General features: G+C 40.3%; 1 protein-coding gene across 6 annotated transcripts in view; it reads right to left on the reverse strand.

The window, feature by feature from the left end:
* Positions 1 to 1,883: 1,883 nt before the first annotated feature.
* The window catches only part of SPHKAP (SPHK1 interactor, AKAP domain containing), a 195,979-nt gene continuing 173,578 nt past the window's right edge, over positions 1,884 to 24,284 (reverse strand). For 3 of the 6 annotated variants that reach the window (XM_030802758.1, XM_003274715.3, XM_030802761.1), the window contains 5 exons: positions 17,424 to 17,609; positions 15,454 to 15,540; positions 13,192 to 13,244; positions 12,918 to 13,102; positions 1,884 to 3,795 (listed from right to left, as the gene is read on the reverse strand). In XM_030802758.1, coding sequence (XP_030658618.1) covers positions 3,652 to 3,795; positions 12,918 to 13,102; positions 13,192 to 13,244; positions 15,454 to 15,540; positions 17,424 to 17,609 — 655 coding nt within the window. In that variant the 3' untranslated portion in view covers positions 1,884 to 3,651. Of the gene's footprint in view, positions 3,796 to 12,917; positions 13,103 to 13,191; positions 13,245 to 15,453; positions 15,541 to 17,045; positions 17,073 to 17,423; positions 17,610 to 24,284 lie in introns of all 6 variants that reach the window. The other 3 variants (XM_030802759.1, XM_003274714.4, XM_030802760.1) reach the window with 3 other exon arrangements.

Consider the following 24,284-nt stretch of genomic DNA (forward strand, 5'->3'; position numbering starts at 1 on the left):
GCATATCCAGACTGCTGCTAATTATCTTTCTGCTCTGAATGTCTTCTCTTCAGTAGTTTTGGGTCTCTCCCTACTTATTAAATGATTCCTTCATACCCCATAAGCTGAGCTGAAATATTTTCTCCACCACATAGCAATGAATATTCGCCAGTGTTCCCTGCCTTGCCGGTCCATACAGAGTTGCGTTATAGCCGTTATTATGTTGTTCTGTTAGACTTTGATGTGTACATTTCCTCTATAGTCTGTGAGCTCCTAAGCGCCATGCCGTGTGATTCAGCTCTTCATTCCAACTTCTAGCATGGTGCCCAATGCCCAGTAGTTCCTAGGAAAACGTTTATTAAATGAAGGGACATGCACTTACACTGTGAAAGGAAGACAATGGGCCCTAGGAAGATGTCAAGGACGATGGTATCCTAATGACTGTCTGCTGAGTCTTTGATACAGACAACTGAGATGCTGGTAAACAGCCATGGCTAGGGAAATTCCCTCAACCAGTATGTTCCAGAAATAGCTTAGTGTAAGGAATCATCTTTCCACAGATGACTTAAGACTCGTGGATCACTCTCTGGTTTACTTCTAACAAGGCCAGACACAGACCCTCCAAATTCTCGTTTTTTATCTCATAAAGAATTAGCCAAACTGTACCCACTGACCAACTGGAACAAAAGCTTGTAACTAAACCTTAGTTAAGCTTCTCTCCTTTCCTTGGTTCCCTGAACTTTGGCCCCTTCTCAGTAAGATCCAGCATACAGCCCTTCCTGAAGAGACCCCTCCTGAGACAAGGCTGATCTCAGGATAAAACATTCTCTAATCTACTGTGTGATCATGCCACCTCACTGGCTCACCCTGTCCATCCCATTCCCCACACCTGGTTCATTCTAGCCTTATTTACTCCTCTTTCTAACAAAACAAAACAGACAAAAAACTCCTTTTTGCCTAACCCTTAACACATTTGCAGATCTTGTGGTTGAAGCATTCTTGTCATTGCAATAGTTCCATCCTCCATTGAAAGAGTCCCCCAACCCCGCTTACCATAATCTGCTTAAATACAGCCTCTCTTTGCCAATGTCCAGAGTTTGCTTTTATTTAACAATATCCCCTGGCTGACTGGAGAATTCAAAGCATGTTCATGCCTCCTTATTGGTGAATAAAACAAAGTGCCCGTGATTCTCAATGTTCTATTTGCATATATTCTAATAGTTTATTTCCTGAATTCAAAGAGCATCATCCACTTACCTCTAACTCTGATGAGTTTACTTTGAGTTTACTTGAGTCTAGGTTGGTTTATCCCCAGGTATGTAGACTCCTTGTCTGTCTTGTGCCTCTTTCTCCTATTCCCCAGATTTAAGGTAAAAGCCACACTCCATGGGCCTTGGGTAGGGAAATGCCCGGTTTTCAGGCTCCTTATGGGGATTCCCTAAGCGGCTGAAGGCACCTCCTCCTTTAACACCTCGTAGAGACTCAGGCCCTGGTCCTTCAATGCATTCTTGACAACAGTGGTCCTCAACCAGTGATGATTTTGGCCTCCAGGGGACATTTGGCAAGGCTGGAAATATTTTTGGTTATCACACCTGTGAGGGGGTAGTTACTAGCATCTAGTGCATAGAGGCCAGGGATGTTGCTAAACATCTCACAATATTCAGGATAACCCTCTGCAACAAAGAATGAGGTGGTCCCAAATGTCAATAGTGCCAAGTTTGAGAAACTGATTTCCATGAATATTACTGATTTTAACAAATTAAGCCAATAACATATACTTTTTCAAAAAAATGAAAGCAGGACAACAAAACTTTTCTAAGGGATATATAGGCCTTTATCCAATTGTACCAGGACTGTTTTGTCTATGAGGTGCTTAAAGCTCTTGCAGAAAAAATAATCGACAATCTGACAACAGAGATTTATTGATTAATTTGCAACGTTAGGTACAACATAGATAACTTCATCACATGGTTACAATCCAGTATTTGTGCTTTGTAAGATAAGTAAACATTTACTCGAGCACAACAAAAGTCTACACACAATATTCCGGGATTGTTTAAAAAATAAGTGTATTCTATTCCATTTGATAGCACAAAGAAGCACATTTCAGCGTGAATTGATGGATATATTTTAAAACTGGGCATTTGGTTAATGTGTCAAATTAAGCATTATAACCTAAATTTGGACAATTTGAATAACAAATGCCTAATGAGTACTGGGCAAGTATCCTAGGATGGGAGAGCGGAAGGAAGTAACCTAGGATGGGAGTGGGGAAGGCTTACAAGGGAGCTTTCTTTGCATTTCAAAATGTGGATGATAGAGCAGGTGAGGCCAGCATTCATGGTATGGGAACCTGTTCACATTTAAAATTACTTTGTGATCTTTAAAAAATAGAGTAAAAGTATAGTATATCCAGAAATCCTTAATAAACACTTCTTTGATCAAGAAAATAAAAGTCCGTGTAGGTCATTTAGTTGGAAAGAAAGAAGACTTATTAGGAGGACATTAGATACCTTTATTTTTCAAAAGAGTAAATCTCTGTTATTAAAATAACTAAAATGTGACAAAGTCTTCTTTTCCCCCAATTCAAGGCTAATATCTACGAGTCAGGGAAAGTCTATGATCCTAACTGATCATGTCAAACACAAGACCATTACCCTGCTTCTGTCATTATAAATGTCACTGGAGTGGTGTGTCTGCTGTACATGATGAAACAAGCCACTGAGCTCAATGTCAATATGTGACTTTAGACAACAATCTCTTCATATTTTAGGAAGCTCAAAGCTAACTCAATATATTAAGACAATAATCTCTATAATTTACAATAAAATAAAGTGAAAGTTTGTATTTCATATTATTTGAGACACAAGCAGATTTTATCTGAAAAGACTTTTTTTTTAAAATATGAAAGCTTTCTCTTAGGATAGGAATTATGTAATCATGTTACGCAAGTAATACAGTGATGGAAACAAGACAATCTTTTATCTTCTTCTTCTTCAGTTGAATGCCAATTGACGACAGTTTTCTGCTTAGCTGGGAGCCCAGATACTATTTGGGAGAAGTAGGATACTTATCAGTGGGCTGCAGGGAATAAATGAAATCACCTCAGTAGAGGATGCTGCTATATACTTTTATCAATGTCCACTGACATTGGTTTGAAAGTGGAAATCTTCTGTATAAAAGCCTGGGGATTTCTCACCCATATCTTAAGTATTTCTCCGGGCTGGGCAGCCCCTTAATCAGAAAAGTAAAATATAGGTTACAGAATACTATTAAAAATTATTTTGACCACTGAGTTTGTTTCTCATTGATTCATCTAATTAGAGACATTACAAATCATTTTATATGATTAAAGATATGTGAGCGTTGTTTTCCTGAAGACTGGGTCTCATTATAAGCGTTCTAATTTGGGCCCCATTGAATTTTCTCTTTGTCCAGCCCTTCTGATCCAAGCTCTTTGGAACTCACCCACAAGTTGTATGAATTTGGACAGACCTATATTTTGCTTTTCCTCTGACTTATTCTGTATGCAGTGGATTTGAGTAGCAGATTTTTTTTATAGTTCTGCTAATGTGATGTGATGTTTTGAGAATGTTTAGAGCATTTAGAACAAACCACTGTAATCTAAGTTGTAATAAAGGGAAGGAATGATCTATAGGGCAGACTGCCTTATTATCCCAGTTCCAAGAGCCAGTCAAAGAGACTCAGTCTCCCATCCTTCTGCTCCTCATGCATTTTGCAGTACTGGACAACTGCATGGAAGATATCACCCACTTTCCAGGACTTCCGATGAACCAGCCGCACGACATCTAGAAACTAAAATAAAACAGAGAGTTAAGGCTCACAGAGCACAGAGGGTCCTCAAAGCCACCTCATTCAACCACCCTCGCAAAGCCAATGGCTCTCCAGTCTCTATTTAAATGTCTCTAGTGTCAGAGGACTGTTTTCCAGGATAATCTATTTTCTTTTTAAAGATTTCAGATTATTACCAAGCTTCATCAACTGAATTTTTTTTTTTCACAGCAGTTTGCCATTCATTGATTGCAGAGGATTAGGTGGAATGAGACTAATTCTTTTTTTAAGAGCCAGTCTTTTAGATATTTAGTGTTTTCTCGGGTCTGCTTTTTTCTCGGTTAGACTTTCTGTATTAGGACTGTGTATTACAGTTCCCAGTCCCTTCTATTTCTATCACAAATAAGATCTCATTGGGTGTGTAAATTTAGGCCAAATAAATCAAGTGGTAAACTTTGAAGCAGGACCACCTACTGGTTCCTCATTCCATCCTGAGAAGCAACTCCCTCACCCTCCAGGCTAAGGTCAAGGATCAAGAAAGGCTGGCTTTCCACAGCCACAGGATCAGGAAAGATGGAGGAAACACCTTAGATTTGTCACCTGGTCATTGGTACCAGTTCTATTGGCCACAACCTAGAGAGAAAGTCTGGACTGCAAGTGAAATTGAGGGCTCGAAGGGAGGAAAAATGGGGAAATATAAGTCATTCTCTTCATGGAACTGATGAAGTCCAGTGTGAAGGACTCTCTAACTCCTTAGGTACTTTTTTGAGGAAAGATGTAATGAAAGCCAGGAACTGTAGGAAATATTTTAACACATGTAATCTCATTCAATTCTGTCACAACTCTATGGTGTGAGCATTTGCAATGAAAAAGATGTGGGCTTGAAAGATGAAAAATTGTCAGTAGTATCATGGACTTCTAACATTTCCATCCAATGCTCTTTCTACCACCGTACCTTTCTGCATTTTGGTGGCAGAACTATGTGCCTGCACGTAGTAGGGGCTCCATGCATATTTGCTGAACGACAGAAGGGATGCAAGACCAAGTGTGAATCAAATACATTCAAAGATCTCAAGAAGACTGTTTGGAATATGGATAAGTAAATCCTATGTTCTTGATATTTACTTGGAGCACTGGGAGAAAAATAGGCTGGAAATTTGGCCTTGTTTTATGAGGAAGACAGCCTTATTTGCTAAAAAGATGAGGATTGTGGTTCAGTTACTATTTCTTCAATTTTTTTCTAGGTTTTTAAAAAATTAATAATAATAATTATTATTATTTTTGGTATTTGTTTGCTCAGACTTTAGAGATCAGCCAGGAACTGGAATGTTAATTTCTTTCTAGTTTGAGTATGTTAATTCATTTCAGTTACTGAGAAGTTGCCTCACAGAGATCCGCTGTTAAATGATGTTTCTTCTCCCAGCTGTGATGGTACCAACTATTTGCACAGTTACAGTAATCAGTGCTTTATTGTACTCATTTGGCTTGTATTGGCTGAATCAAAAAAGGCAATTTCCTAGGCTGGAAAATGACATCCTTAACTTTTAATACCTGGAAACATAAACATTGTCTTAAAGAGCGTTAAGATGTTGTGAAAAGGGAGACAGATGGGAGGCAGATGGCAACCATAGATAGCAGTCTCCCAGCAGAAGGACAACATCTTTTCGTATCCCATGCCTGCACATAGTAGGTGTTGCATGCATATTTGCTGAATGACCGAAGGGATGCAAGACCAAGCATGAGACAAATACATTCAAAGATCTCAAGAAGACTGTTTGGAATATGGATAAACAGCATCATTGAGGATGAACTTTCACTAAGTATTCATTCTTGAGTTTTAGGCAATGCATTTTCACATATGTAATTTAAACATGCATATCTTGCGGCTGTTGCTCAATAATTTTCTACTGCAGGAGTGCTCCTCAAAAGTGATTGGAGGTTATAGATCTAGGAAAAGGCTGAACAGAGCCTGGAGTGGGAGAGTGGTGGGCAAGCAGCAAAATAAAAGCTGGTCATGGGGCACGTTTCTTATCACGTGGTGACTGAGTGGGCATATACGTTGTTGGGGTGAGATGTGGGGCTGCTTCATGCTCATGGTAACAGCCATGGTGGACCAGCTCATTCACTCCCATCAGTCTCAGTGTTAGAATTTCAGAGAGGCTGGGCGCAGTGGCTCACGCCTGTAATCCTAGCACTTTGGGAGGCCGAGGCGGGCTGATCACAAGGTCAGGAGTTCGAGACCAGCCTGACCAATGTGGTGAAAACCACGTCTCTACTAAAAATACAAAAATTAACCGGGTGTTGTGGCGTGCACCTGTAATCACAGCTGCTCAGGAGGCTGAGGCAGGAGAATCGCTTGAACCTGGGAGGCAGAAGTTGCAGGGAGCTGAGATCTCACCACTGCACTTCAGCCTGGGTGACAGAGTGAGACTCCATCTCAAAAAAAAAAAAAAAAGAAAGAAAGAAAAAAATTTTCAGAGAAAGTATTCATTGCCTGGGACCTCTCGCCACCCTTCTTAGCTTCTTGTCTGTCTGATTCTTGACATTTTAGGAACAGATTACAAACCCTTTAGGTTAAGGCTTTGCTAATGAGGAAAATACTCTTGGGAAGGGGAACATTTCAAGCAGCTGTTAGTGATTTATGGAGATACATAAAAATAATTTTGTGAGCTGTTATATCTAAGAGTGTATGTAAGATCCAAGCCATGATTTTGACTGAACAAAGGGATGATGACATGCGGCTTCGGAATAGCGGTCTTGAAGGGAATAAAGGGGAGAAAGGCTAAAATGACAGCTTTTGTATGATTCCACTAAGCAGGCTTTTCCTCATTCTCCAGCTCTTACTGGAAATCTAGAAAGTAGAGTTCCTAGTGCAGAAGGCCTGGATATTGGGTTTCTGAGGTCTCACAGGGAGAGGCTCACAGGTTGTTGATTTGTTTCTCGAGACTTCTCTAAAGTATCCCCAGTAGTCTTGGTGCCTCCTTTCACTTAGCAAGTCTATAAAGATTCCAGTGATGGAAACATGACATTTGCCTTGGCTCCTTTCTGTAAACCATGGCTCACGGGACTCTACCACCTTAGCCCCAACTTTTACCTCTGAGTCATTGTCTGGGTGGGGGAAGAATCAAAGCTCTAGAGCAGATGCCAATATTTGCTAAACTCTTCCCAGAATTCTCCCTGCCTCATACCTTTCTGGAAGCCCTAACACCAGCTTCTTTCCATCTATTTGGGGCCTATGAAGGAAAGTCTCTCTAAAGTTGTCAAAATAACCCACCAGCTAAGCCACTCTGTGTATAGTCTGTGGTGTGGTCACAAGCTGGAATTTGTCATGATTTCTAAGTCCAGGCTGATATCCCAATAAAGTGGCATTTAAAAATGGTCTGGCCCTACTAAATGGAACATGCTCTGAGACTGTGATGACTTAATCTTGGATATTGAGACCTGGAGACATCTTTGGGGCTGATGAGCAAGAGGATCTCATGTTTTATTTTCTTCCATTAAAAAAAGATAAGAATGAAAAAAGATTGTGAAGAAGTCAGAAAACGACATTCTAGTTCTTTGCTGGGCTTTTAAAACCATGTTCTATTTAGCAGCGAGTCCTAGAGCTCTCATTGTGCCTGTTCGTGCTGTTGCCTGGGTATTTTCACAATCAACCTTAGCAAGTCAGGATCTGAGTTTTTCTTTCCACTGCATTGAAAAATAAAAATGAAAATAATTTCATTTTCTGCCATTTCACAATTAGTAATAATTAGGTTCCCTTCCCATAGATCATAGCTGGCATTTCTTTGAGCAAATATTTTGTCTTAAGAAACTATATGATGGTATATCATCTGTAGTGATTTGAAGAAAAGTATAAGATAGGAGATAACTTTTATATTCTTAGGTGCATTTAATAAATTAGATTGTTTACAAAATTATATCATGAAATCTATGGGAGTTGTTTCAAGTTGTGCAATTTTTTGGAAACATTCAACTTAGATTTCTGAAAGCAACTACCTTCTTTTGCTCCAAGGCAGAATTAGATTGCATTAAGCATAAGTGAGTTGGTCCCTATATTGCTCCTGCAATTAAGGCCTGTAGAGCTATCAGCCTGAGCCTTGGCTGCACCCTGGAACCTCAGGCACCTTTACAAAACCCTGATGCCTGGGCAGTATCCCTGGAGAAGATTCTGATCTAATTGATTGGAGCACTGGAGTTTGTAAAACTTCCCCACGTGACTCTAACATGCACTAAATCTGACTAAAGGACTCAAATCTGACTAAAGAAAGTTCAAGGCACTTTCTTATGATTACAGATGAAGCGCCTCAGTATCGAATTCTTCTAATTTTCCCCTTCCTTTCCAATGAGTTTCTTCAAAACTGATAACCTTAACTGTAGTTTTTTTGTCTTTGCATTTGCAAAGTTAAGTCAAAAGTCAATACCATCAAGTTGGAGACTATTATTCTAAGTTAAGTAACTCAGGAATGTTACTTAACTCATATGTTCTCACTCATAAGTGGGAGTTGAGCCATGAGAATGCAAAGGCATATGAATGATATAATGGACTTTGGAGACTTGGGGGAAAGGGTTGGAGGCAGGTGAGGGATGAGACTACAAATTGGGTTCAATGTGTACTGATCGGGTGATGGGTGCACCAAAGTCTCACAAATCACCGCTAGGGAACTTACTCATATAACCAAATACCACCTGTTCCCCAAAAACCTATGGAAGTAAAAAAATTTTTTAAAGTCAATACCATCAAAATTTTCTCCCTCATTTTTCGTCCACCACTTTGTATGTAAAATAGAATAAGAAATTAGAGGGGGGCACTCCTCTTCTGACCCCCACTTTCTTAGGAAGGTAAGCACATATCCATTTCCTCATTGGGCACATTCCTTTCTCTGCACTGCTCCCATAAAAAGGAAATAATTCTCAATGCAGGTTCAAAGATGAGAAAAATACCAGTTTACTGTGAGAGGCAAGTCATCAGCTACCCCAGCTCAGAGAAGCTCACTGAATTCAAACAGAGAAGAGCTGGAGAGCAATGATCTTTGGATCTAAAAAACCAGGACCATTAGCCGTGTGCATGTCTTTTATTGGCCTTGGATTAATTAGATTAAAGTTGACTGATGTCAAGGTTTACAAAGTGTTTTAGATTATTGGATGTTAGGATTTTCAGCAGTCTTTCCCCTGGGATTTAGGATACTTTAAGGCCACCTCAAATTCTGCCGCTTGTCTAAGATATTTCTCTGGAAGGAGGTCTCAAATCTGAGTGTTTATCAGAATCACATCACTTGTGGGAAGTTGTTAAAAATGCATATTTCTAGGCTCCATTCCCAGAAAGTGATCAGGTCCTAGAAGGGGCCTAGCAATCCGATTTGTGAATAAATGTCTGTCCCACATGACTGTTTCATGCCCACATGGCTCACGGGAACAGTTTGAGAAATACTGTTTTCTGTGTGTTTCTTATTTCCCTTGTCCAGAATAAGTTCCCATCATATCTCAAGGTTGCTATTTACAATCTGAGCCTCTCTCCATTTATATTCTTTTTACCTTTGGTCTGTTCTAAATTGGAATGTAAAATCTAAGAGGGTAGGAAGTGATGTCTCTTGCTCACTGTATCTCCAGGGCATATAACAGTGCCTGGCATTTGTAGATGCTTAAGACCTGATGAATGTTCTGAATGTATGATTTTCAGGTGCATTTAGCTTTTTAATAATTAGATAAAACATAAGTGAAAGGGAAAATGTGAAAATGAAGTACCATTTGTCACGAGAGGAGTATATTGGGCACTCAGAATGTTTGGAATTTGCCTTTTGAGTTGAACAAAGGATGGAATTAGTGGTGAGTTGCCTTTAGGTGCCCTCCAACTCCAAGGCCAAGTTCCTGGGCAGTGGTGGGAAAGATGAGCTGTTTCATTATGAATTCATGAGACCCTGTTCCCTAGCACATACCTCCCTTTTCACAAGGTAGGAAAGTTAGTAAATTGGGAACACCGTAAAATAAAACACATAGACTAATTAGCCCAAAAAAATTTCAGGATTCACACAAATAGGAACTCAGGGATTCATCTGTGAATATTGTCCAATACCCTAGTGACAGTGGGAAGATGACATTTTCTGGACTCTGTAAAGACATTTCTTTAACCTTCTCTAAGCTGATGAGAAGCTAACGAGACACTGCTGTTCTCGTATGACACAGCCTCCATGGAAGACATACTGTCTTTTGTACACCGCTTGAAAATGGTCATTTAACTACCTGGCTAATTAAATAACATCCAGAATAAGGTCCCCAAAAGTACTATGGATAAAAGAAAGATTATCAAAATGTTGCTTAAGGGTTTTTTTCTTTAACCAGTTCAGTCACAGACAACAAATGGTACTCATATTCGTGGAAAAGCCACTATGAGCAGAGGGTCTTAGATGACTCAAAAGAAAAATTAGGAGATTTTGTTCCTAAAATTACATTATTTAGAATTAAGGTTCTTGAGCTGGTGCTAATTGAATGAGTGAAATATCATTTAATATCCTTCTTAATAACATTAGCGGAATGTCTATTTTCTCAGAAAAATAGTTATATCCAAAAACAAGCATTCTCTTTGAGAATCGAAAATCAGGTCGGGATAAACAAATACCAAGTCAGGGCATGATTTGTGTAACTCAGGTGTTTGTGAGACACCTCTTGCCCTTATACTGAATGGGGATTTTTAAGACATATATTCACATAACATTGTTTCTTCAAGATGATACATTGTACAAACATCTATTCCATTAAGATACCACCTGAAAATCTACCATGTCATGCTCTTATTCAGGGAGTGGCAGGAGATACAGTTGGAATCAGCTCATCTTTCATTTTCCCATGAGCCTGGGAATGTATTTCTGAGAATGTTTTTCTCTCCTCTATGTAGCGGGGGGTCTTTGGGACAGTATATGGCATGGGGGTAAGGTCACATGTGATTATGCTCTTTTATTGCACCCTTTGCAGCTGAGTGGTAAGGTCGGAGGATAATTTATCAAATAGTGAACCGCTCAACACCTTGTACATGAAAGTATGACAAGTATAGGAAGGTGCCTAGGATAATTTTGAGTAGAACAGCAGACAGGCATAGGCATGAAAGGAAGTGTTAATTACCAGTTGGAAAAAGGTTGAAGTGAGAGAGGGTATGAAAAATGAATTAGGTCTCCTTTTCAATTTTTCCTGTAACTGATCCATGGACTAGTGATGCAGAAATAGAGAAGCTGTTCTGATTACTGTAAGCAGGGGCAAGAAGGTAAAGAACATTTCATTTCAGGCTGCTAGACTTTGGCACTGAGAATTAAAGTGCAAATACACGGTTTAAAAAAATCCAGATTGTAAGCTCACAGTCATTTAACTTGATAAAGATCCTTTTAAAATAAAGAACTATTGAGAAGTAGTTTATGCAGGGCGCAGGGACTTGGCCTGGGAAATCACTCATGTACCCAATTTGCTCCTTAGTCAAAAAGGGACAATAGTATCTGTTCTGTTTTTTTCACAGGCTTGTTGAGAAGCAAGTAGGGTGAGGCACATGGAGGTACTTTGTGACAATAAGACGTGAAAATCCTACCTGGTGGCTTGATAGGCAGGATCCTAAAACAGTACTCAAGGTTTTTCACCTAATCCCTGGGACCATGAATAGGATGACATATCATGCCCTTATTACACTACCTTACGTGGCAAAAAGGATTTATCAGTTACCTTTGAGTTAATCAGAAACCTATCAGGTGATTATAATCTAATCACACATATTCTTTTTTGAGACAATGTCTGACTCTGCCACCCAGGATGGAGTGCAGTGGTGGAATCTCAGCTCACTGCAACCTCTGCCTCCTGGGTTCAAGCAATTCTCCTGTCTCAGCCTCCCAAGTAGCTGGGATTACAGGTGCCTGCCACCACACCTGGCTAATTTTTGTTTTTTGTTTTTTTTTTAAGTAGAGATGGGGTTTCACCATGTTGGTCAGGCTGGTCTCCAACTCCTGACCTCAGGTGATCTGCCCACCTTGGCCTCCCAAAGGACTGGGATTATAGGCATGAGCCACCGCACCTGGCCTAATCACACAAACTCTTTAAAGACAGAGCTTTTTCTGGCTGGTGGCTGAAGGTATCAGGGAGATTGACACCAAAAGGACATAAAGGAGCCCTCTGACAGGGAATGTGGGTGGCCTCTGGGAACTGAGAGTGGCCCTCTGCTGACAGCCAGCAGGGAAACAGGACCTCAGTCCTACAACCACATGGAACTGAATTAGCACAACAACCTGAACGAGCTTGGACTCTCTCTTCCCCGGAACTTCTGGATAAGTGCCCAGTCAGGCTAATGCCTTAATTTCCACCTTGTAAAACCTAAAGCAAAGATTACAGTAGAACTCACCCTAACTTCGGACCTACAGAGATGAGTGCTGTTTTAAGCTGGTAAATTTGTGACAGTTTGTTATACAGCAATAGAAAACTAATATGTGATTATTAATTTGAAATCTTTTAAAACGAGTCTACTTTTAAATTATGGAAAATTGAGCTTGAAGACACTGAGAGACAGATTCATGCCTTACTCTTAATAGCTAAGATTCTACCACAGTTAATGGTAGGTCTTAGAGATATAGAATTAGAGTGATCGTTACTATTAATTTTGAGGTTGGCCAAGGACCTCTTCCCTAGATTTATATTTCTGGTAGGTGGAGAATAATAAATAAAAAGTCTTCCTAACATGAACCTGTTTGGAAGGGAATTAAAAACGCCTTCTCTTGGCCTGTTTTAGATGTCAGTGTGGTCTCACTTTGGTTTCTGTTATATATCAGGTTCTTCTTTGTTTCTTTTATTTAAAGGAGTACTATCAAGAAGTTTGTCCCAGAGAAAGAAAACACCAAAAAAAACCAGACTCTAAAAAAGTTCCCATCCCCTCAATTTACTTTTCTCACGACCACCTACTAAGACAAAGTAAGGATCAAAGAAACACTAAGTATATTATATTTACAGAGGTGGAAGATTTCAATGTTCTAGCCACAATTTTAAGATCAAGAACAGTCAGGATCAAATAATTCAAATGGAAATAGGTTAACTGAGCATTTACTGAGTTTCCAGTGGTGATAAAAACACAAAGCTTTATTGGTTTACCAAAGCTTTAAAGGTTACCCAAACCTGGAACATGATACCTTTTCAATTCTGTTTTCCTGAGATTTCTTAAAGTAGATGGTGGGAATCCCAAGTTCAGAGGCAGCTATCCACTGCAGAGTAGCTCGGAGCTCGGCATCTGGACACTCTGGCTCCAGGTCAAAGTTGATCACCAGCAGGCTCCTCTGGGGGCTGGCTGTTCCCATAGGCAGTCCAGATGCAGGTGCTGAGAACAGACACAACCACAGCCTTACCCTTCTTTCCAAAGGGACAGCCCAGGCAATTGTGTGTCAAAAGTATGGGAAGGTGGCTTACCCTCTATGCTTTCTGACTGTCCTTTAAGAATCTCCTTTTCTTCTACTAATTCACTTTGGGAGAAAACAACAGTATATGGTTGGTAATGTTTAGAAGAGTAAGCTGTAAATGAAAGATGAGGCGATGGGTCTTACTGATCTAAAAGCTTCTGAAGTTCATTCTGGATTTATTGTTTTTGTAGAGTGGAGTAATGCTGGGAAAATACCAATGTGGCTATTATGTAGGATCACTGGGTCTGCAATAAATGTCCTCCTCCAACAACAACAACAGGCCAGGTAACTCAAGTTACTTTAGTTAGGATAGCTGGTGTGGGAGACTGAGAGATGCATCCTTCTCTTCTCTTCAACCTCCTTACCATAAACCTTCATAGGTTTAAACAATCAAAGAGAGATTTTGTGGGTAACTAGTTCTGATTTGGAGATTTATTCTTCTGCATTTTACTTTCATTTTAATGAATCATATGTTCTCATCTTGTCACAATATTTTTTTTCTATACTACAATAGCAACATAGCTTTTATTTTATTTAAAAAATAATTTTACATGTATATGGTTCTTTGATCTGAAATAAGAAAAAAGACAACCAACAAACTGCAGAACTTAAATTTGACAGCAAAATATCACAATTAAAATTTTTCTTTTTCTTTCTTTTTATTGGGGAAGTGTAGTAGGCTGGGTGGTTTAGAATGAGGGACTCATAACTGAAGTATTTCATTAGATATGGTAGAGTTCAATATTGGAGGTGTTTTTCATATCGTATGTACTTATTACAGAGCCTTGCACGTAGTGGGAGGAGTAAATGTTTCTAAAGTAAGAACATATGGCCAGCAGCTGAAAGGAAGTGGCTATCCTGGGAAGCCTGTGGTTGTCCTATATTTTTGTCGCGTCTAGAAATTAAGAGTACAGGAGCCCTTAAAAGTGTGTTGTTTGATGACAGATGATTCTCTCATTCTGCTACTGTTAAGATATGGCTGAAAAATTCCATTGTGTTCCTGATGTTGAGAGAAAGAGTATAGTAATTCTTTCATTCATACGTATTTATTTGCAGAAATGCAATTTTTCAAGGATCTAGATTTTCTTCTAGATCTCTATGCAAGTGACATGGGGGTATGACAAATGGGAGGCACAGTTTCTGCTGTTTTGGAGCTGCAGGATGCTGACCATGGAGGTGATTTCTTGGCTTCGTCAGAATACAGATTTTCCCTAGGGTCTAGGGTCATAGGCTCATATTGCAGAGAAAGTTGGGAAAAGTAGCTAAATAAATGTTTCCTGAAAGAGAAAAATAAATTTACCCCAAGGTAGTTTTTGTTTTGGTTTTTGGTTTCTCCTTGAAAGAAAATAAAAGAAAAGAAAAGAAAACAAAAAAACAAGATAATGTGTATGTTCATCTCTACTTGTGAATAGTGGCTGGGTGGAGCAACAAAGGAGCCACTGTCACCCTCAATCACTGAGGAACACAACTGGTTAAATGGTGAAATAAAAGGGCTGTAGTTATAGATAGTGACTGAGAAAATAGGTCAGGGAACAACTTTAGCCTATACTTATTTATCATTGCTCTGAAATTTCAGAAATCTCCAAATCATAAGCTAAATCACAATGGTCAAAAATAGATTTCAATCATTTTAATTTTCCAGAATAACCACATATTCTAGAAGTAGTCCCGACCTCATGTTACCCTCTCTTTTTGCTCCATATTTTAGGATGTATGTACTTCCTAAAAGTACTTGTCCTTCTCTAAGTCCTTTTTTCCTTTCATCTTAAGGAAGTGCCCATATTGTGGAGAGCATAGTCACTGGGTGGGAATGACACATATCCATCATGACAACCATGTAATATTAGACACATTTAGTAGTGATAATCCCAGGTTTCTACATGTAAAGGAAAAGCCATTCATGTTTGATTTTATTGAAATGATTATGTTTTATAGTGAAGACTATTGAGTAGTCTTCTTTAGTTGGCATGGTATAATTTAAATGGATTCTTGCTTCTGTTTCTAGGTAGGTAAACTGACATACACTTCAGATTATATTGATAAGTTTTATCTGAAATGATTATTCCACAGGGGGCAGATTTGAAACCCAGAAAGCAGGTGGTGGTAGGGCAGGGCCTATTCTAGGCTTGAATTCTTGCTCCAGTGACATGGAACCACAGCAGTACAGACATGATGAGGTCAGTGGTTGGGCACAACCTGAATGATCAAAATGGATTGCCAGATGGAATTGGAGTAGTGGTCTCACAATCACTGCATCTCAGTGGCTACTTACTTAATCATGGGAGAAGATGGCATGCTTTCCTGATAAATGTCCAGGTCCATAATGCCAAGACTGCTAGTGGCACTACTGTTGCCATTGCTGACAAAGCAAAAGTTTACATATTAATGCCCATCTCCACCCTCTAACATGCTGCTGACAGTGATGTTCCATTGTTGTACAAGCTCCTTCCTTTGGTCCCCAGAAAAATATCGCTCTGTGCCTAGGACACCTCAATTCATATTTATTTCTGACCAAATTAAGAGAAATCATAATGAGACATAGGCCTAACCAGCTCAGCAGATAATAATACTAATAATAATTTGTGAATAATAATAAGTTGTGAAACCACTCTCTGAAGTGGTACCACAACTGGTAGATCAGACCTGGGGGTGACAATCAGTCTGCCTCTTTTCTTCATTCTAGTTACAGTGAAGGTATTTATCTATCGGCAAGAGACTTCTTGCTTCTGGGGACACCTGCAGAGATGAAGGAACTTCTGTAAACATGGGCTGGCAGAAACCAGTTTTGACAGAAACCAGTGAACTCATGTTCTCCTTTTGCCATTTGGGGGATTTTCTCAGGGACATTCCATAGGATTTCATAGGCTGAGCATCTGGTTTGTTATTTTCCTATGAAACTACAGAACCACAAGTACAAAGCTGGGCAATGTCAATGTTTTATCACTCCTTTGTCTTACAATCTTCAAGAAAGAGCAACACCTGGTACCTTTTTTAATTGTAGAGAAGGAGGACCGCAGATTGCATCATGTTCATAGGCTGCACGATCAACATATGGTCTAGTTACTAGCCTGGAACTTACTGACTGAAACACAGCAAAGTTGAGCCAAATTTTAGGCTCTGTTTGTGCATGTGGAATGAAATATATCCAATTTTACCAAACCACTCAGTCTCCTCACACCTTCTCTGTTTCCAGTGATGTCTCTTTCAAGCAAGGCTTTCAAAGGGTGAGTGGTGGTGTGTCGTGTAGTGGGACAGTTTTCTCCTGGATATACCAAGAGTAGATGGTACTCTAAAAGTAGAAAATATCAACTGGATGCCCTCAAATTTAAATTATTGCCTTAGCTTTTGAGGGGGGCACCAGGCATATTCACGTATTGAAACCTGATGACTCAAAATTGCACTGGAGATAATCAACCTTATAAACCTTACTGTTGAGTCCAAAGATTCGAGTTCTCTTTGCTTTTTGTTTCTATCTTGTGATACTTTCCACTAGTTTTAGAAGTTTTGACAAACTGTTTTACATTGCGAAATATTAAGTCTAAACAGACTAAACTCCCAGAAATAAAACTTTCCAAGAGTCATACATACACCCAGACGCTGATCCCATTTTCTAGTTGGCCTCTGTGCAAAGTTTGTGGTCCAGTATCAAATGAGATTTTGGGCAGAAACACAGGGAGTCTTTTAGAGGTTCCCCCTCAGCGAGGAATAGTTTTTAGTTAATGTCTCCTGACTGGCTTGAGCCCTTCCAAATGTGATGTCTCCTAATCTCCTCTCTAGCTTTCTGGGAGGAACAATACAGAGGGCAGGGGAGATAGAGAGAGAACAGTCAGGCCAAACAATACAACACAGTGTGGAAACACTTGCCTCGTGTAAACCCAGCCTGTGTTGCATCTGAAATACAAATGAACCAGAGACAGAGTATCAACACACCAGGTGTAAAAGCAGCTCACCATTTAAAAACATTTACAGTAGTCATCATTGAATGTTCTAGCTGGGGCGTGCAGGGAAGGGAACACAGCTCATTCTTAATCACGACCGAAGTAATTTAAGCCATAACTGGATATTAAGACACCTCTCAGCACAAATCATGACAGGCAGGCCCCTCGACATAGTAGGAGCTTTCCTTTTTTTGTTCTCTCCTTCTCTCTTTATTAGGGACCCTTTGCAGAGAACCACTAAAATGCATTTTTAGAATCTGTGTTGAGACCAATTTCCCTGGGAAGTCAACGGAAGAGCAGGTACCTCATGGATCGCTCACTGAGCTGCAGAAAGCTACTTGTGTCATCTGGGTTGTCCTCCTCGTTGGCAAGCTGGGTCCAGCTGCCTGTGCTCTCCTCGCTGCTGCTTGGAGGGTTGGGGGACTCATCGGGGGCTCTGGCTTCTGTGGAGGCTTCAGCCTCTGGTACATCTCTGGCATCAAGGCTGTCACTGTAGAGGGCAAGATATTAGTACCAAGAGAGGCAGCATACACACACACAGGAACTTCACAGAGCCACTTTGTAGAGTCCCCGTAAACAGGATGTCACTGGACACAGGCAGAGTCTCCCTGGGCTGATCCTTCTGCTGGTGCCCTAGGTCCCATTTGCCTTTTCAGGATTACTCCCCATCAGCCAGCTTTTCTATCTCTTCTATTAATCTCTTTCTACTGACTCCCTCCAATCATTTGAAAAACAGGTTGAATGTATGTAGCCTGGCCTACACATAAAAGAGTTATTGAGGGACAGTGATGTTTAAAAAGAAGATACACAAAGAATTCACCCCAGAGATTATGATTCAGTGTTTCTGGAAGGAGGTCCACACATCTGCATTTTCATCAATCACTCCTGGTTGATTGTAATGCAAGAGGATCATTAGAAAAATACCTACCCCGTTTCTGGTGCTTTTTACCAAGTCATTTTGCACGGACTTGGTAAAAAGCAAGATGTCTCTATATTTTGATACGCATGCCTCTGTCTTTTGCACTTGCACTGTATTTTATGCTGTATTTTACCCCATCTCCTCTATCTGAAACCCCTGATTTATATCAGCACCACTCTTCTGGATGAGCACTTGCATTTTTGGACCAAGGAGCTCTCCAGAGCATTTTTTTTTTTTTTTTTTTTTTTTTTGAGACGGAGTCTCGCTCTGTCGCCCAGGCTGGAGTGCAGTGGCACAATCTCGGCTCACTGCAAGCTCCGCCTCCCGGGTTCACGCCATTCTCCTGCCTCAGCCTCTCCGAGTAGCTGGGACTACAGGCGCCCACCACCACGCCCGGCTAATTTTTTTGTATTTTTTAGTAGAGACGGGGTTTCACCGTGGTCTCGATCTCCTGACCTCGTGATCCGCCCGCCTCGGCCTCCCAAAGTGCTGGGATTACAAGCGTGAGCCACCGCGCCCGGCCTCCGGAGCATTTAACCCTTGATCTGACAGGCCTTTGTTCTTGAAGCTTCTCCTCCCTGGCCTCCTGTAAATTTCTGTCTCTCTGGTCCCTTCCTGCCTGGAAGCCAGTTCTCAGTTTTTCCTTTAAGTGTAGCTATAGCTGGCTCTGATTGACTTCCTGTCCTCCTTTCCACAGTCGGTTCCTAAGCAATCTCATCTACTTGCCTTTCTATGAAAATAGCTTCCAAGTCTGGATCCCAGCCAGGACCCTTCTTCTGGATTCTGGGCTCCTTTATAAGCGGGTCTTCTGCATATCTCATTAACATCTCAAAATCAATACATCTAAAATGAATTCTAATTGCCTTCCCACCCTCTTCCCGGGCTTCTTATTTCCATTGACTTTTCTGTGTGCCTAGGCGTAAAATCTTGCAGTCTTCAAATTTCTCCTCTTTGCCCTTTACATTCAATAAATTTCTTTGTTCATTCAGTTCCAACTCTAAAGTATCTTTTACGTACTCACTCATCCCTGTCTCTGTGTTCATGACATTATTAGATTGGTGCAAAAGTAATTATGGTTTTTGCAATTACTTTTAATGGCAAAACCCTCAATTACTATTACACCAACATAATAGTTTAATTTGTCTTTCTAAATTGCTAGAATTCCAGATTTGGAAGGAAGATTTCCTGTAGATGAAGATCCAGAAGCCCAGTGAGATTGGAGGGCTTATCCTGAAACAGGAGTTGGTACTAGACATTTAGACCTTGTGTGCTTGCCTGGACTATAGTGCACCAGCCTTCCAACGGTTGTGCCTCAACTAGTCATTCATTTTCAAAACCTTCTTAACCCTGGTGCCAGATGAAAGTTCCTCGAGCATATTGTTGATTGCTCTTGTCAGGAGCCTTCAGGAACTTCCTGAAGCCAAACTCTATCCGTCGTGGGCTTCCCCTGCTTATCAAGTTTCATGTGCCTCAACCCTAATCACTACTTAACAGACAAAACTATCCACTGTTTTTCAAAACTGCAGGGATTTCTTGCCTCCCAGCCTTTGCCTAGTTGAGTCCTCTGACCAAATGGTGGAGAAGTGTGCTTCGAGCATACTTTCTGCCATCCAACTGTGGTAGATTCCTGTTCCACGACTTGTCACCTGTTCAACCTAAGTTAATAAATCTCCCCAAGAAAAGTAGTAACATCTCATAAAAGTTTTTGGAAGACATAAATTAGAAAAAAAGTCATTTAATGCATTTTGCTTAGTGCCTGTATATAAGCATCCAATAAGTATTCTTCTTCTTTATTAATAAATTATAGAATTCATTAAGTCTAATAACATGCTTTTGTTAAGAATAATGTCTAATAACATGCTGTTTTGATCTTTGCTTCTCACTACCCCTCAAGCCTCAGCCAAGACACTCCCACCTCCCCAAGGCCTTTCTTAGTCTCCTTAGCTAGAGCTGTTTCCCTTGAATGGTGGAAGCAATCTATTTTTCTTTCTTTTTGGTGCAACGGAAGGCTTCCTGACTCACATTCTAGTACATATGGTTATTTGTGTATATAATATTCATTATTAAGAACGTTTGCACTTTTTTGGATTTTAAGAACAGAGCTGTGAACACATAAACTATTCTTCAGATGAATATGTTATTGCTAAAAGTGTCTAGTTTCATAAGTAGAGCCACACTCTCAGTCTAGAGAGCTCCACTTGTTAAGTTGTAAACTGTGAAAGATCTGAGATGTTGCACTACTTGCAAGCTGATAGTTTTTTGTTTGTTTGTTTGTTTGTTTGAGACAAAGTCTTGCTCTGTTGCCCAGGCCGAAGTGCAGTAGCGTGATCTCGGCTCGCTGCAACCTCCATCTCCCAGATATAAGCAATTCCCCTGCCTCAGCCTCCCAAGTAGCTGGGATTACAGGCATGTGTCACCACGCCTGGCTAATTTTTTAATTTTTAGTAGAGATAGGTTTTGCCATGTTGCCTGGGCTGGTCTCGAACTCAAGTGACCTGCGCTCCTGGGCCTCCCAAAGTGCTGGGATTACAGGCATGAGCCACTGCACCTGGCCTTTAGGGTTAATATTCAATCACCCTTTAATTCAGGTATCAGTGCCCTTTGCTCAGAAAACTCTGATGTACAGAAATGTAAACACGTTCATGGAAATTTGTCTGCAGACTACTTACAGGGTCATCAAAAACTAACAGTATTTATGTTTTTGACATTAACAGACTTAAATGACTGCAAACAAAAAGCAACAGCATATTTTGCTATTGACAGTGAAAATAGAGTCACTTGATCTAGTAGCTGCTGGAATGTTTTACTCCGGGCCATGGTGCCCTGACTGTGGAGAACACAGGCTGCTGACTGTACACACTGGGAATTACCCTCAGTGAAGGAATTGCCTTGTCAAGATCAGATCCTTTCCCAGTGAGGATCCTAATGTCTGGCCAATACAGAGATACAAAAGCCCACTCCTTGCTGCCATTTGCATCGAAACTGACAGACCATCCCACCTTCGGGGTTTCCTGCAGGATGTGCCAAGGGCTCAGTTGCAAACACGTTTGGGAAGGACCTCTCCTCTTGGCCAATCTTGCCTTTCCCACTTCCTTACATGGGTATGCATATATTTCTGCAGAGAACTCCCTGACAAATTATCTGCCTGCAACTCTCCCTCTCAGAGTCTGTTCCCAGGGAATACAACCTAAGACAGGTGGCCTCTTTCATTTAAAGTAAAATATTGGCTGCAGAAAGGTCTATGTAATTTTCCTCAATCTTAGAATGAGTACTGTTATCCCGTCTCTGAGAATGGTTACATTTTAAAAATTTAAAAGGTTCTCATATAGAGAGCAGAGTTTCAAATGCATGACTTTTTGAGTGTGATTAAAAATCTCCTTTTTGATGTGTGAACTTGTCACCTAAGGAGTTTTACAAACGGCTTTGGATGTTTGATCCTGACAGCCCTTCTCACAGCGTTCTGGGTAGGTTTGGCATGGAGGTGTGGCTGTTTCTAGTATGCTATGCTGCTAACACTTTGTGAAAGAAGGTCCTTGCTTGTTTTTTCTTTTTGAAGTATTGAGATTTTTCCAAATCGTGCAGGGAGGAAGGAGGAGAATGGTGCAGCCAAAGAGGCAGCACGGACTTAAATTCAAATGAAAGAATAGTTCATTGATGACAAATGGAAATAATACACATATTCCCAACACAGTGCAAATGAGCCAAGGACCAGATACAAAGGAGAAGGTTCCCAAACCATTCACTTGCCTAGTTAAAAAGTCATTTCCTGGACCAATTTCTTATTAAGTTAGAATCTCCTGTTATTAGAAACATTTATTCCAGGCTATTTCTTACTAAAGAAGTTAAATCTCAGTGATTGACATCCAACATCCTTATTAAAAAATGAGTCTGTCAGTGTATTTTACTTTATCTCAATTTCATGCTCTATTTAAAGTAAATCTCACGTTCCATGTCACATAACTAGGAATTCAGAATGAATAATCATTATCCACAACACTAGTTTTCATTTTGAGAGAAATTTATAGTTTTGCTCATTTATTTATGAATAATGCACAGAGGTGTTGTGCAGATGCATGCAGATGGCTTCCCCCTTCTTATCTTACATGTCATCCACAGAGATTCAGAAGACTATGTCACATCAAATTCCATCATAGAATCTACTCTCTCAGTTGGCAGAGATTTTAGAGACCATCTAGCCTGTAATTTCCATTAGGGTTCACTCTTGATGTTGCATGTTCCATAGGCTTTGACAAATGTATAATGACTAATATCATACAGCATAAGTTCACTGCCCTAAAAATCCTCTGTGCTCTACCTATTCAACCCTCCTGCCCTCTAACCTCTGACAACCACTGATCTTTTTATTGTGTCCATAGTTTTGCCTTTTTTGAGACTGTCATATAGTTGGAATCATATAGCATGTAGCGTCTTAAGACTGGCAACATTTGGCCAGGGGCAGTGGCTCATGCCTGTAATCCCAGCACTTTGGGAGGCCAAGGGGGGTGGATCACCTGAGGTCAGGAGTTCAAGACCAGCCTAGCCAACATGGTGAAACACTGTCTCTACTAAAAGTACAAAAATTAGTCAGCCGGGCACGGTGGCTCATGCCTGTAATCCCAGCACTTTGGGAGACCAAGGCAGGTGGATCACGAGGTCAGGAGATGGAGACCATCGTGGCTAACACGGGGAAACCCCGTCTCTACTAAATATACAAAAAATTAGCCGGGCATGGTGGTGGGTGCCTGTAGTCCCAGCTACTCAGGAGGCTGAGGCAGGAGAATCGCTTGAACCCACAAGGTGGAGGTTGCAGTGAGCCAAGATGGCGCCACTGCACTCCAGTCTGGGAGACAGCAAGACTCCATCTAAAAAAAAATAAAAATAAAAATAAAATAAATAAATAAATAAGAGACTGACGACATTTAATAATATGCATTTAAGGTTCCTCTGTATCTTTTCATGGCTTGATAGTTCTTTTTTGTTAGTGCTGAATAAAATTCTATTGTTTGGATGTACCACAATTTATCCATTTACCTACTGAAGAATCCCCTGTTGCTTCTAAGTTTTGGCAATTCCAACTAAAGCTACTATAAACATCTGTGTGCAGGTTTTTATATGGGCATATGTTTTCAACGTATTTGGGTAAATACCAAGGAGCAGGATTGCTGGGTTGTATGGTAAGAGTATCTTTAGTTTTGTAAAACACTCCCCAAATGGCTTCAAAAGTGGCTGCTCTATTTTGCATTCTAATCAATAATGAATGAGTTTCTGTTGCTCCACATCTTTGCCAGCATCTGGTTTTGTCAGTATTTTGAATTTTGGGATTCTAATATGTATGTGGTGGTATCTGATTGTTTTGATTTGCAAATCCCTAATGACATAATGTTGAGCATCTTTTTATATGCTATCCATACATGTTCTTTGGTGAAGTGTCTCTTCAGGTCTTTTGATAATTTTTCATATATATATATATATTATACTTTAAGTTTTAGGGTACATGTGCACAACGTGCAGGTTTGTTACATATGTATACATGTGCCATGTTGGTGTGCTGCACCCATTAACTCGTCATTTACATTAGGTATATCCCCTAATGCTATCCCTCCCACCCCCCCCCACCCCACAACAGGCCCTTGTGTGTGATGTTCCCCTTCCTGTGTCCAAGTGTTCTCATTGTTCAATTCCCACCTATGAGTGAGAACATGCGGTGTTTGGTTTTTTGTCCTTGTGATAGTTTGCTGAGAATAATGGTTTCCAGCTTCATCCATGTCCCTACAAATGACATGAACTCATCATTTTTTATGGCTGCATGCTATTCCATGGTGTATATGTGCCACATTTTCTTAATCCAGGCTATCATTGTTGGATATTTGGGTTGGTTCAAGTCTTTGCTATTGTGAGTAGTGCCGCAATAAACATACGTGTGCATGTGTTTTTATAGCAGCATGATTTATATTCCTTTGGGTATATACCCAGGAATGGGATGGCTGGGTCAAATGGTATTTCTAGTTCCAGATCCCTGAGGAATCACCACACTGTCTTCCACAGTGGTTGAACTAGTTTACAGTCCCACCAACAGTGTAAAAGTGTTGCTATTTCTCCACATCCTCTCCAGCACTTGTTGTTTCCTGACTTTTTAATGATGGCCATTCTAACTGATGTGAGATGATATCTCATTGTGGTTTTGATTTGCATTTCTCTGATGGCCAGTGATGATGAGCATTTTTTCACATGTCTGTTGGCTGCATA

The sequence above is a fragment of the Nomascus leucogenys genome, chromosome 22a, assembly GCF_006542625.1.
Source record: "Nomascus leucogenys isolate Asia chromosome 22a, Asia_NLE_v1, whole genome shotgun sequence".
Taxonomy (NCBI): Eukaryota; Metazoa; Chordata; class Mammalia; order Primates; family Hylobatidae; genus Nomascus; species Nomascus leucogenys.